The sequence below is a fragment of the Salvia hispanica genome, chromosome 3 (assembly GCF_029641045.1).
Source record: "Salvia hispanica isolate PSC_SH4W2 chromosome 3, Shi_PSC_v1, whole genome shotgun sequence".
NCBI lineage: Eukaryota > Viridiplantae > Streptophyta > Magnoliopsida > Lamiales > Lamiaceae > Salvia > Salvia hispanica.
Genome location: NC_142694.1, coordinates 17888971 through 17903661, shown reverse-complemented (window position 1 = coordinate 17903661; position 14691 = coordinate 17888971). Strand labels below are relative to the sequence as shown.

The window sequence follows — 14691 nt, the reverse complement described above, 5'->3', positions numbered from 1 at the left end:
CAGCTTGGTTTCACGGTTTTCTGACAGTTTTTCGTGGTTCCGGTTTGAAACCATCCGGAACCGGTGGTTACGGCACGGTTTCGGTTTGAAAATTATTGAACTAGAACCGAACCACAGTTCAAAAATTGATGGTTTTGGTTCGGGTAAATTCTCACTATTTCAGTTCGGAACCGCAACCGGCGGTTACGGTTTCGATTTTAACCGCTGGTTCGGTAAACCTTGGGAGGTCTAATTGAGAGTATATGCGTCCCTTTCATTGCCTTTAGTACTACTGAATGCTTATTCCCACTCCATGTAGGGTCTCTTTCTATCTCCAAACCCCAAAACCACATTTTTTTCCTATTAGTGAAACAAAGACCTCATAAAAATAAGATAACGTAAAACTGGATAGACAGAAAGAGAGAGAGAATGGAACAACCACATTCCTCCCCTCAAACTCCCTCAACAACCAATTCACCGGAATTCGAGTTTTGGATGCTCCGAAACCCTTCTTTACCTCAGCCCAATCTCCTCTCCGCCGACCAGCTCTTCTCCGGCGGCTTCCTCCTCCCCCTCCATCTCCTCCATCTCTCCCCCGAGCCTCCGCCAAAACCCACCGAAGCTACTGAACCTGAGTCGAAACGGTGGAGACATCTATTCAAGAAAAACGCACACGCCGCTAACAAGGAGAGGGATTTCAGCCATGTGAAGAAGAGCGGTGGGGCAGTGAATAAGGCGGTGAGTGCGGCCGAGCTCAATATCAACATATGGCCTTTCTCGAGGAGCAGGTCCGCCGGCTCTCGGCCGCGCCCGGCGGCGGTGGCTCGGAAAGCGAGCAGCGCGCCGTGCTCGAGGAGCAACTCGGCGGGGGAGTCGAAGGCGAGGAGATGGGCGCATAGCCCTAATAGAGCCGGGGTTCACTTGGGAAGGAGCAGCCCCGTTTGGCAGCTCCGCGGCGGCCGGGAAAAGGTGGCGAAAAGAGATGGGAACTATGGTTTGACGAAAGCTGGGGGTTCGAAGGCGAGAGTGTTGAGTTTGAATGTGCCTACGTGTATTGGCTACCGGAATCATTTGAGCTGTGGGTATGGTGAAGGCCGGGCCGGCGCGGGCAGTGGTAGCGGTGGCGTTTCGGGTGAAGTGATACGGAGGAGTCACTTGTTTAGTATTAGGAGCTTGTTTAGCAAGAAAGTTCATTAGTTAATTTTTGAGTAGTGTAGTGTGTATATTATGTTAGTATCTCATGCTTTGAATTACTACTCTAGGGGCCATGTACATTGTGACAAATGTTATTATTTGGTATATATATTTCAATACATGAGCTCTTGGGATTATATTCATGTGCTTAAATACAAGTAATTATTTTATTTCAGCTTTATTTTTCCTTCGTACTCCGACTCAACATGCCCAATTTTTGAATTCAAGCACATGATAATTCGAAAAACTGAAGCTTGACAACTCATGAATGACTCCTCTTTTGGGTATGAATTCACGAGTTCAATCTTGCAATCTTGTAAATTGATCTCTTCGTCCTCATTTCACATGTTGGTAAGCTCTACCCTGTGATTAATTTATAAATATATGGACAAACAAGTACTTTTGCGTACACTAAAGTTATCAGCTCTATCATGTGATAATATTAATTTAGATTAAAGGACAAATAAGCACTTTTACATACAATAAACTTACCTACTACTTTTAAAACTTTTTTTTATCTCAAATTGCCATTTTTTAATATCACCATAGCAAATGTATTAGTTCTAATTGTTGGAAAATCGTGAACTAAATAATTAAAAGAGTGGCTTTAATTAATTTTTATTGTGTCTAACCATTTAATTTTGCTGAATTAAAAGAAAAGATCGATCTAGTTATGAGTTGATAATCGAACTATAATAATTTGCTCCAATCTAGATTTGAAAAAAATGATTAATAATTAATCACTTGATGGTGAATTTTTTAGAAGATCAAGTGCTTGCACCACCCAGGCCAGAGCCTGTGGCTCATGAACCTTGTACCTCGGTTATTGCAATCGGACTTTGGCCAGGCTAATTGTTGGAGTACTCTATTGGGGTTTTGGCATAGACCACTTTTGGACCAAAATTCGTTGGGGGCCCAACTGAGGACGGCTCAGCTCGTTGGGCCCACCTGTGCATGTGGGAGGATCGTTGGTTCTCGTAACGGTTCGGGAGTCTTCCATGCCAGTTGAGGCACATGTGGCTGCACGGTGGATTGGCCTTGGTGCATGTGTTCCCTTTAACGGTTATCCTCTAGCTTTCCACTAATAGCGTATCGATTGTAACATCAAAACGTTGTTAATGGAACAAATCTTAGCTTCACTTTTCATAGCATGTAAGTTCATTGACAGAGCTTCACAATTCACCCTTGTCTTCTTTGCATTCGTATGTTGTGCTACCACCGTGAATGAAGAAACTGCTTCATATCTGGGGAGGCCATGCCAATAACAATCTAGAGCACTATCAACGTATACCTCATCTTACATAGGCTCCTGAATTTTAGTTTATTTTGTTCCATGTATTTTCAATTTTCGTTTCTTATATTTCTCATCTTCTATATCCCGCATGTTTAATTTTGAAATGTATCGCAATATATCTATATATGTGTAAGAGTTTCCAATACTAAATACTATAAACTAACACTATTTATGGTAAATTAGTAATAATAATTTCTTTGTCCTGAAAAAGTAAATTGTCCAAAACTACATGTTTGAATTGTCTCTTTTAACTTTAACAAAGTGTGATGGTATAACTCGTACAGTGGTCCTTAATGTGGATCCTTTCCATACATCGCGTGGGCACGTTTCTAATTGACTTCATGATAGTAATTGTTAATTCAATTTCAATTTTCTTATTGACATGAAAATTAAATGTACAATTTTACAAATATAGACTAGTTCATTCATTGTAGATTTTCTTATTGACATCACAATTAAATATTTACAACATTAAAAATATAAACTTAGACAAGCACACCCTTTTAATCATGTAAATAAATTAGGGAGTAATCATTATTCAACCTATGTTCTTAAAATTTGAAAACATGCCACCTAATACATGTCACACTAAAGTAACTAAAGTCAGTTCAGATCTAAGGTAAAATCATAACCATCATTACCATAATAAACAAACCAAATGGTTCCCTCCTTATCTGTTCAATTCCTCCCCAACCCAAGTCACGCCACCACCTTTTTTCACACACAACACACACTTTAACCTCAGGACACAATCATGATCACCCCAAAACCCAATTCACTCACACATAAAATCACTTTTCAAAGACATGACACAATAGTTTAAACTCAAGAATGCAGCAAAGATCCAACAACTCGATCACGCAGCAACGGCGGAGCAGAGGATTGTGCTGCAGCTGTAGGATCAGCGTTTCCTCGTCCGAGGAGGCGGAGAGCTCGAGTGGCTCGGGAAGGTACGAGAGCATCTCAAGCATAGCGCACGCGATGGTGCAGGAGAGGCTGGATCAGATGATCATGGAAGGGAGGAATGAGGCAGAGAGAGTTAGGCGGCGGGAGAGGGCGGCGGCTACTAAGTTCGTGGTGATGGTGGCGGCTGAGATGTCGACATGGGATCCTCGGGAGGACTTTAGGGAGTCGATGGAGCAGATGATCGTGGGCGGAGGGATTCGTCGGCCCAAGGATTTGAGGAGGCTCTTGAATTACTATCTTGGTATGAATGGAGAGGAGATTCATGGGATTATACTTGAGGTGTTTTATGATGTTTGTACTCGTTTGTTTCTGTATATTGCAAACTAGGATTACTACTATGTTGTTGGTTCTTGTTTAGTCAATTGGATGAGTTAAGGTTGATTCATTGATTATTAGTAGGAAAGTTAACTTGAAGATATCAAATTATTAGCTCAATGTATCTTGTCTTCCTTTGTAATTTAGTTAGTGATTAGTTTTTCAGATACACCCTCCGTTATGTAGTAGTAGAGAAATCAAATATTTTGATTTTTTGTAAAATAAAAGTTCAAAACGAATCCCATTCACGGGGCACATCCTCCCCATTGATCGAGAAGCAAGGGGCACGTGACAGGACGTCAGGCTGCCCTTGACTTCAAATCGCGATGCCCATCCCACAAATCCCTCCAACACATCTTGGATGCGTTCCATCCCCTGTGAGTGACCCAAGCACCGTTTTGCGGATGCCCTAAAACCAATCACCATTCCGTTGTATTGTCATAATATTGTATTGAACATTGATAACTCCAACTACATAGATAGTATCTGATCTAAGTTATTATTGATCGCTCATATTTATTTCACAAGCCCAAGAGAAAAGAGAGAGTGGTGTCTAAAGAGTCAATTCAAAAGGGGACTGCCTTCCTTGACGAGCACAAATATGCTGCCTCCATCTCCTCTCGAAATCCGGAGGTCATCGTCGAGGTATGTAGTCAGCAGCCACGACTCAGAGTTGCGATCAGGGATGGAGAACTTCAATGGCGGTTGGCTGGAGATAGTCTTGGCCAAGGATGAGGCCGTGTCCTGCACGGAGGTGAGCAGGCCTTTGAACGGCGAGAGGTCAATCTTCTGCCCCAGAAACTCCACATTTTCCGGCAGTTCGATAGAGTCCGTCAGCTGTGGTGTGCCGATCACCCCCTCTTCGAACTTAATCTGTAAGACTCACAGTAATTGATAAAGCTTGATATATTTAATTCAGATATTTTATATTACTGCATAAAATACAAAGATTATATCTCATTATTAAATACTACTTGTATTATGTTTGGTTCACGAGATTGAATCTCATGACTTAATCCTATGCGAAATAATCATACGATAATGAGTCATGGTAACCGAAGGACACCTTAATATCTTATACTCCTACAACCTAATTACTCATAACAAAGAGAAGTGAAGCACTACCTCCGACCAATTTAAAGTGACTCGTTTTCATTTTCCGAGACGTGCTATTTAAAATGACATATTCCCTAAATTAAAAACATTATCAATAATGTACAAAATCAGAGAAAATGCTCCACTTTAAATGAGACGAACGATGCTAAAGAGGTAGAACAGCAAACCTGCACGCGTTTGGGGCTCCGGAGTTCGAATTTAGCGTTGGTGGTGATGGAAGTTGTGGCCAACGGTCCAGCAAACACGACGGAGTTCTGCACGGTGAATGAAACGGAGTCGATTGTCTGCGATATCTCTTCAACTTTCACCGGAGACAGAGCAGCACCCCTCGACAGCAGGGGAAACAAACCCGAAAACGATGTATAGCTACAGAGATCAATTACATATCATCTCAAAATCAATTCACAAACAAGATGTAATTCGATATTGCAATTGTGTTGATTCGAATGTAATTACACAAATCCCCAATTAAGTTATGGCGGAAGCAGAACTTACACGAGTATCCATTTCCCGTTGAGCAGCGTGAGAGCCTCGGTGGGGGCAGGGGTAGGGTTCTTAGCCTCGAGCTGCGATATGAGCTCCACGATCTCCCCACGCGTCTCGGCGGAGGCGCTCAGCCCCCTTTGCGTTCCGTAGAAACTGGCAATCAATTGCTTCTTCAGCGCGTCGATTTCCGGCGCCTTCTTCTCCAAAACCGCCACCGCCGGCGCTTCTGGATCGGGCCCCCACTCGTCGTCGCTCACCACCGCTCTCATGGAGAAATTCGCCGCCGGCTTTGCTGAGAGAGACGGGAAATTGATCCGATTGAACGGAGAAGAGGAGGCGTTGGGGATTAATTTGGAGCTCTGCTGGAATATGCGGGGGAATTGATTGACGGAAGCGGTTGACGCCATTTTTGTGGACGTTGAAGCGATTGAAGAAATCATGATTTTGGGATTATTTTTTTTCGAATTAGAGAGGAGAAGTTGAAAACAGAGAAAGAGTAGATTGAAAACAACAGAGTGATGAGTTTTTGTTAGAAGAAGGTGGCGAATTGCGTGATTACTTTGTAGTGCTTGGGTTTTTGTTCATGCGTTTGTGACTCTGAGATTGACACAGATTAGGCTTATTGGTTTTAAACATTTTTCGCTCTTTTGCAAATAATTTGTGGTTTATACATTCTTCATTTTTTCTTTATTTTTCTATTTTTATTTTTATTTTCTATATATTCATGTATAGGATAGGACTAGGAGTATGTTTTACCAAAATATAGTTTCTACAACCTTCTATTGTATTCTTCTTTTCTGTTTTGTTTTGGCAGAAACATGGTGTTTTTTTGCGTGGCCACGTGGCAAATTTAGAAGCCTTACCCCATCGTCCATTCTCTCTCTCTTATATTTTCTTTCTTTGTTTTTCTTTTTCGGAATTTATCATGAATTTTACAAATATCTAGTGTTCTGAAAATTAAAAAAAACTTGTTGCTCGTTATGTTTTTTAGTTATTAAATATTATCCCTTATAAATAATGGAGTCATACTCTAATTGTCAATTATAAATTAGGCTTGTCAATACTGAAATTATAAACTAGACTGTGAGTCAATGTTGATTTTTTAGCTTAAACTTTAAGATAGTAGTTATTACCAATATTTAGTAAACCGAAGCCACAAATATTGAGAACTCCACAACGAAAATCATCAACATTCCAGCAATTAAATAAGTATTTTAGGTTATATAAGTGTTTAGATTAGTATAAGATGAAAACAGATACTGTGGCAGAAGCCATAATTCCAATTCATACCAAATCTGTTAGAACACAGTTTGTATGAAGCAACAGAGATAGATAAAGCAGAATCATCTCAGAAACAAGAAACTCTGTAGACAAATCACATATCTAAACCCAAAGAACTCACAATCAAAGGTCTCAAAGAGCTCAAAATCAGATTTCTAGAAGATGATGAGAAGCAAACATGATTCGACAAATTAGAAGTACATGCAAAAAACAAAACTTTCTTTATGACCATTGCAAAAATTAGGTTAGCTTTCAAGTCTAGAAGCTAAGGACATGATAGGAAACATTAAAGTATGGGGTCGATTAAATCCCACGGGTAGGCGATCCAGCTGAAGAGCTAAAAATAAAATTCCGACTCCATTCTAGAACCACGATCGAGTATACCATCATAAAAGGGTTATCGAGCACTGCATCGGTCACACATGAACCTACAGTTGTGGAAATTTTCGGTCATCTTTGTAAACCACACCAGTAGGCACAACAACCTCAGTCTTTTTCTGATTTCCCAACAGAAGGTTCTTCATTAGAGCAGTGATTTTTCAGAACTGTAGAGATGTCGGCTTCAGAAGCTCCAGCAAGTTTAAATCGCTCCACAGCAACGTCCAGATTCTTGTTCCATCCAGGCATGTTGAGTTTACATTCAATTTGAGATCTTTCGAAAAGCATATTGCCCCAAAATAAGTGAATTTGTGATCTCATAGCAGCAGCTTGCTCTGCTGCTTCCTCGGGTGAAATGTCCCCTACATGACCCGAGTCACCTTGTGCACCATTACCCTGTTTCTTCTTCCTTTTCGATAGTTCATCCTTGTTTGCACTAGGATCTTTCAACTCATTAGCTCTCTGCTCCTCCAGCTTCTCCCAAATTGCTGTTGCTGTTTTCATCTTTTCTTCTGCGCTGTCAAAGAGACCAATGGTCTCGCTCGGATCCCATTTCGATAGATCCTCTTTCTTTGCTAATACAAATGCCCAATGAAGTTTAGCCATTTCAAATTGTTGCTGGCCTAGAGCTAACAATCCTTCATAGAAGTCTGGTTTGACCATTAGAGCCTCGTCATACTTCTCTTTAGCAAGGGTATACTTGTCTTTCACCCAATCATAAGCATTTCGAAGCTGTGCATTCATCGTTTCTTTATCAGCCGATTCATCTACAGGCATTCTTTTCCTTGCTGCACACATATGAACATTTCCCCAGTTTAAAAAAGCAAGAGCAACCACCTCCTGGAACTTGAGGGCGGCCTTGTTGAAAAGACTTTGAGCCTCGTCACTAGTCACTGTCTCCTCAAGGGCTTCAGAGCACAACTCCATCCCAAGCTCATGAAGATCAATGTGAGCATCAGGGTCAATCCCTACATGGGTCCGGAACAGCTGCGCAAACTCAAATAGCCAATCATCCATCTCCACTTCCTTACACTCCGGATCCTCTGTTCCTCCTGTCTTCTCCTTTTGAGCAACTTTGTCAATGCTATCAATCTCAGAGTCCACAGCATCCCCAAGAGATTCCGCGGCAGAAGATTGGGACACATTCTCATCTCCTTCAACCTCCACAATCTCTTCCTCTTCCGGTAAAGGCGGCTCCTGCTCCGGACTCACTTCAACAATATGCAACTTCAACATCGCAGGCGCATTTCCCTTTTCAGTATCAGGGTCTTTCGGAATCATATTGTCAACTGATGACTCTGCCAGCCTAAGCTCAGCTGAACATGTTACAGTCACCAAGTCCCCATCACTGTCCTTGTACTTAATCAGCACGGCTTTTGACATTGGAAAACGCTTACCTACAATTTCCCTTAAAACTTTCAGACTGCAATTAACAGGCATTTGTGCTAGCCTTATGTCATGGTCATAAACAAGCTTCAACGGCCTGTATTGTATCACAGGCTCTTCAGATTTTCGATGAACTGAAGAGAACACTGACCGAGAGGGCAACTGTTCCTTATGGTTGGTATCCTTGCTAGCATTCGGGTTAGCTCTTGCAGTGCCATTTGAAGGCTTCAACACAACCTTAGGCAAATGGTTCTTGCCCTTGGTCCCATTCTCAATCGGAGGCACAGTGTTAACTTGGCAGTCACAGCTGTAGAAGATCATAGAGAAAAGCCAGAAAAGGTGGCAGTCACAGCTGTAGAAGATCATGGAGCAAAGCCAGAAAAGGGAGTATCAATAATAGAACAAAATCAGGGATCATAGAGTGATCTCAGGGATTGCCTCAAATTTAATTTATTTCCCTTCCATAGTTTCCTTTTTATTCCTTGTACAGACGTTCTGAAATCTCTATTTAAAGAGACTCACATCAGTAATAACATCATCATTCAACACAGCAAAAAATATATTGCATACCTCTTTTCTTGCTTTTCCTTTATGGTATCAGCGCATAGGTTTTCCTAGGCCTGATTTTTTTTTCCGCCGCTCATTATCCGAGCAATGGGTGAAACAGAGGGAACCATTGTTACAAATATGCTCTCTACACAACAACCTTCTCTCATTCCAATATACCTACATAACAACTCAATCTCTGTGAAACTTTCTGAAACCAATTACCTAGTTTGGCGACAACAAATCATGGCAACCGTTAGGGGATACGGGCTCGAAGCCTTCCTCACCGGAGACCAACCCATACCACCTCGTATGCTTCCAAAAGAAGGAACAACACAACCTACTTTGAACCCAGATTTCATTCAATGGGATCGCCAGGACCAGCTGTTGGCCTCCTGGATCCAATCGTCTCTCACCGAGAGTACTATGGTTATGGTTGTAGGAATGAACTCCGCCCAAGAAATTTGGGAGGCTTTGGAATCGAGCTACTCGAACCAGTCGAGAGCCAAGATCATGCAACACAAGTTACAACTGCAAACAGTAAAAAAGGAATCCCTCACAATGAGAGACTATTTAACCAAAGTAAAGTCACTCTGCGATCTCCTAGGGGCTGCCGGCTGTAGAGTTTCCGAGGAAGACCAGATCCTCCACATCCTAGGAGGATTAGGGATGGAATATGATCCCGTGATGGTTGCCATAACCTCGAAAGGTGACACGTGGTCTGTACAAGAAGTCGGAGCTCTTTTGATGAGTTTCGAGTCCAGACTGGGGGTGACAAAACCTTCAACAATCAATACAGATGGTTCTCAGGCAGTAGCTCACCTTGCTCAAACTACTGGCCAACGCAGAGACAATGTGCCACACTACAAATATGGACAATATGACACCCATGGAAGTGATGGAATGAGGGGTGGTTTTCGCAGCAGTCGCGGTGGTCGTGGAGATTCCCGAGGACGCACAACTGGAAATAAAATCATCTGCCAGTTATGCCAGAAACCGGGCCATTCAGCGGATAAATGCTGGCACAGGTATGAACAAAATTTTGCTCCTCAAGCGCCCCGCCCACAACAGCAAAACATTCGCCAGTTGCAACAACCACACCAACCCTCTGTGAACATTGCTCAAGCTAGAAGTGTTTATGCTCCAACTGAATATCTCAGTGAGAGTGTTGTCTCCTCCTGGTACCCAGACTCGGGCGCCACTAATCACGTTACTAATGATTTCTCAACCTTGAACACCTCATCTGAATACCATGGAGGTAACCTTCTACAACTTGGTGATGGTCACGGTCTTGGTATTGCTCATGTGGGGCAGTCAATACTTAAGCCCTCTTCCTCTCCACAAAATTCATTCTTGCTCAATAATCTCCTACATGTCCCCAAAGTCACCAAAAATTTGCTAAGTGTCTCACATTTTGCTCGTGATAACAATGTGTTTTTTGAATTTCATCCATCTTATTGTTTTGTGAAGGATCAAATCTCCAAGGCCATACTCCTCAAAGGTCATCTTGACAACGGCCTCTACAAGTTTTTGCTTCAAAAATCTCCCTCAAAGTCTCCCAAGCCTTCAAGTTCCCCTAAGAGTTCAAGCTTAACTCATGCTGTTTGTTCCTTAGCACTAGGGCCTTCAGCTTTTTCCGTTAATTCTGTTGCGTCTTTAGATCTCTGGCATAGAAGATTTGGCCATTGTGCTTTCAATATTGTAGAGAAGATTCTCAAAGAATGTAATATCCCCTTTCATTCAATGAAGTCATCTTTATTATGTCATTCTTGCTGCTTGGCTAAGAGTCATCGCCTACCTTATGCCTCTTCTCAAACTCAATACACAAAACCTTTTCAATTAGTTCACAGTGATCTTTGGGGGCCTGCTCCAACCCCTTCTAGGAATGGTTTTGTTTATTTTGTCAACTTTATCGATCAATACAGCAGGTACACTTGGCTTTATTTGCTGAAATCCAAGAGTGAAGTCCTTGATGCCTTCAAACATTTCAAGGCCAATGTTGAAACACAATTCAACTCCAAGATCTTATCTCTCCAATCAGACGGGGGTGGAGAATATCAGGCTCTTACCTCTCTTCTTCAAAATGAGGGGATTCATCATCGGATTTCTTGCCCATACACTCCGCAACAAAATGGGCTAGCCGAACGCAAGCATCGTCATGTTGTTGAGACGGGGCTCGCTCTTCTAGCCCAAGCCGGCCTCCCTACATATTTCTGGGATGATGCATTTACTACCAGTGTACACCTCATCAACCGGATGCCCACTCCTATTCTCCAGTCCTGCTCTCCCCATGAGAGGCTCTTTAAGTCCCGACCTATCTACACTGATTTAAAGGTGTTTGGGTGCTTATGTTATCCACATACTCGGCCCCTGAACAAGAATAAGCTCCAATTCAGGTCTGATGCAGCCACATTCCTTGGTTACAGCCCTAAACACAAAGGATACAAAGCTCTCTTATCTAATGGAAAGGTGATCGTATCTCGGGATATCATCTTTGATGAGAATTCTTTCCCATTCAAGTCTGTTCAATCAGCTCCAACTCCAGCTCCTCCAGTTTCCACAGGTATCTCGTTACCATCACACTCTCCACCTATTCACATTCTTAACAACCCTCCTCCCTTACATTCCACTACACACATCATCCCAGAATCTGCCTCCCCCACATACTCTCCTGCTCCACATCACACTCTTAGAACTTCGACCTCTTCTCCTGTTTCTTTAACATCCCAATCTCCAGAAAGCACTGCCTCCCCAACTGAAATGCCCGCCAACTCTCATGATAATGTCCCTTCTCCTTCTCCGTCATCTACGGACTCCGAAAATTGTGCTATCTACCCTTCCACCGAAAATTGCCCTGCTCTACCTCCGGATCCTCCTCCAAAATCATCACATCACATGACCACTCGCTCTAAGGCAGGTATTTTCAAACCCAAACTATTCCTTTCTTCAGCTACTACACCACACCTCACCATTCCCAAATCTGTCAGCATTGCCCTATCTATCCCGGTCTGGAAATTGGCCATGACAGAGGAATTTCTTGCCCTCCTACGCAACAAAACCTGGATACTTACTTACCTCCCACCGGGTAAGAATCTTATTGGTTGCACCTGGATATTCAAAATCAAGAAACTTGCAACCGGTGACATAGCTCGACACAAAGCTCGTCTTGTTGCTCAAGGTTTCTCCCAAGAGCCCGGCTTTGATTTCACCGAAACCTTTAGTCCTGTTGTGAAACCCACCACAATTCGCCTTATTTTGAGTATTGCAGTCACCATGGGATGGTCCATTACCCATTTGGATGTCAATAACGCTTTTCTCAATAGTGATCTTAAGGAAGACTTGTACATGCGTCAGCCACCAGGATTTGAACAAGGCCCTCCTGGCCTCGTATGCAAACTGAACAAGACCCTTTATGGCCTGAAACAAGCTTCTCGTGCCTGGTTCTCCACCATCACCAGTGCCCTTCTTCTTCTCGGCTTTGTTCAATCTCGTGCTGACACTTCTCTCTTCCATCGGCGCACCAAATCCGACATTACCTACTTGCTCCTTTATGTTGATGACATGCTGATCACAGGGAGTTCATCTGCTGTTATCCGTCATGTTATTCAGCAACTCAATTCAAGCTTTTCCCTTAAAGATTTAGGGGAAGTCACCAATTTCCTAGGCATTGAAGTCTCTCGGACCTCTCAAGGATTGCATCTTAGCCAAGGTGCATACATCAAGGAATTATTGAATAAGGTTAAAATGCTTGACGCCAAGCCATTCCCAACTCCCATGACGTCTGACTGTAAGTTGAGTAAAGATAATGGAAATCCTACGGTGGATGGAAAATTGTATAGATGTGTTGTAGGGGCTCTTCAGTATGCCACAATCACTCGGCCAGAACTTAGCTTCGCCGTGAACAAAGTGAGTCAGTTTATGGCCTGCCCTCTTGATGCACATTGGAAAGCTGTAAGGAGAATTCTACGCTACTTGGTAAATTCAGTGGATTATGGTCTTCATGTTAGAACAAGTGATTTTGGATTAACTGGTTTTTCAGATTCTGATTGGGCATCGGATGTGGATGATCGCCGATCAACTACTGGTTACTGTGTCTTCTTTGGTAGAAATCTGGTGTCATGGTGCTCGAAGAAGCAGAAGGTGGTATCGCGGTCGAGTACTGAGGCTGAATATAGATCACTTGCTCATGTTGTTGCAGAACTTTCGTGGGTGAGCTCCCTACTAAACGAACTCGGAATCAAGTCCAAGAAAAAGACAGTGGTGTGGGTAGACAACATGAGCACAATTGCTCTTGCATCCAATCCAGTTCTTCATGCGCGTGCCAAGCACATAGAACTGGACCTCCACTTTGTAAGGGACAAGGTTGCTGGACAGGAAATCGACCTAAGATATGTTCCTACTGCTGATCAAATAGCCGATGTCCTGACGAAGCCATTGAGCAGCCAATTCTTCGTGAGGCTCCGAAACAAACTTGGGATTTGTCCGTTGTCCTCCCTCGAATTGAGGGGAAGTGTTAACTTGGCAGTCACAGCTGTAGAAGATCATAGAGAAAAGCCAGAAAAGGTGGCAGTCACAGCTGTAGAAGATCATGGAGCAAAGCCAGAAAAGGGAGTATCAATAATAGAACAAAATCAGGGATCATAGAGTGATCTCAGGGATTGCCTCAAATTTAATTTATTTCCCTTCCATAGTTTCCTTTTTATTCCTTGTACAGACGTTCTGAAATCTCTATTTAAAGAGACTCACATCAGTAATAACATCATCATTCAACACAGCAAAAAATATATTGCATACCTCTTTTCTTGCTTTTCCTTTACACAGGATACAACTTATCCGACTTATTAGATTGCGCATTTGCTGGAGGCACCGGTTTCTTGGGGACAGGTCTAGCCGGCAAACACGGCCCAAGGCCACCAACGGGGGCCCCACGAATTGCAGACGCCCCTAATGCTGCTGGAGACGGCCGGCTCTGAAGGTCCTGCTGAGCCTCCTGTCGAGGCCCAAGCGCCATCCTCAGCCTTCCAGCAATCTCAAATGCATCTCTGTGATTAGGATCAGCAGCCAGCAATGACTGCACATCCTGCATAGCCGTTTCGTACCTCCCCATCGCCTCAAACGCACGAGCCCTCCTAAGGAGAGCTCGCACGAAATTGGGCTGCGCCTGAAGCGCGAGCGTGCACTCGGATATCACAGTCTCGTAATCAATTGGCTTCATTTGCATCAAACAGGCGGCCCTATTGCTATGGAACACGGCTCGATCGGGGTGAGTTTTGGGGGTGAGCTTAATGGCATGTTCATACTGTAAAAGAGCACCTACAAAATCTTTAGCCTGAAACCTACGGTTGCCTTCTTCCTTGAGCTCATGAGCTCTCTTTAAGAAAACCGCAGAATTGAAATTAACACCGCCATTAACAACAGGCGGCGGCGATTGATTTTCGCCGCCGCTAGCTTGGCTTTGCGCCTGGGTTACGGCGGCAGCAGCCTTCTTCTTCCTACCCCCAGACTTCCCCATAGAAAAGGAATAAAAAGATAACCCTAAATTGCTGAAGCTTTCGCTATTGTAGTTGCACAGTGATAGATATCGCTCTTAATTACCATAGAACATAATTGAACAGAAAATTTTGGAAATCAAACTTACAGGAATCAAGAGCGCATTGTTCTGAAGAAATGTGTAGTTGGTCTCGACTGAATTCGAGATGATGAATAGCAGGGGATGGGAAGAACAGAAGAACGTTACAGTGAAAAGATAA

At 43.1% G+C, this 14691-nt stretch overlaps 2 protein-coding genes and 1 pseudogene across 2 annotated transcripts; 1 reads left to right on the top strand and 2 right to left on the bottom strand.

Annotated features, from left to right (window-relative positions):
- Positions 1-360: 360 nt before the first annotated feature.
- Positions 361-1310, top strand: LOC125213027 (uncharacterized). The gene has a single exon (XM_048113376.2). It carries the CDS (start codon positions 409-411, stop codon positions 1174-1176), a length of 768 nt encoding a protein of 255 aa, XP_047969333.1. The 5' UTR covers positions 361-408; the 3' UTR covers positions 1177-1310.
- A 2848-nt stretch (positions 1311-4158) lies between these two features.
- LOC125214973 (light-induced protein, chloroplastic-like) lies at positions 4159-5977 on the bottom strand. Its single transcript, XM_048116235.2, has 3 exons — positions 5360-5977; positions 5032-5230; positions 4159-4621 (listed from the first exon to the last, which is right to left on the bottom strand). Exons 1-3 carry the CDS (start codon positions 5788-5790, stop codon positions 4310-4312), a joined length of 942 nt encoding a protein of 313 aa, XP_047972192.1. The 5' UTR covers positions 5791-5977; the 3' UTR covers positions 4159-4309.
- Positions 5978-6829: 852 nt separating this feature from the next.
- On the bottom strand, positions 6830-14691 carry LOC125209402 (protein CLMP1-like; annotated as a pseudogene).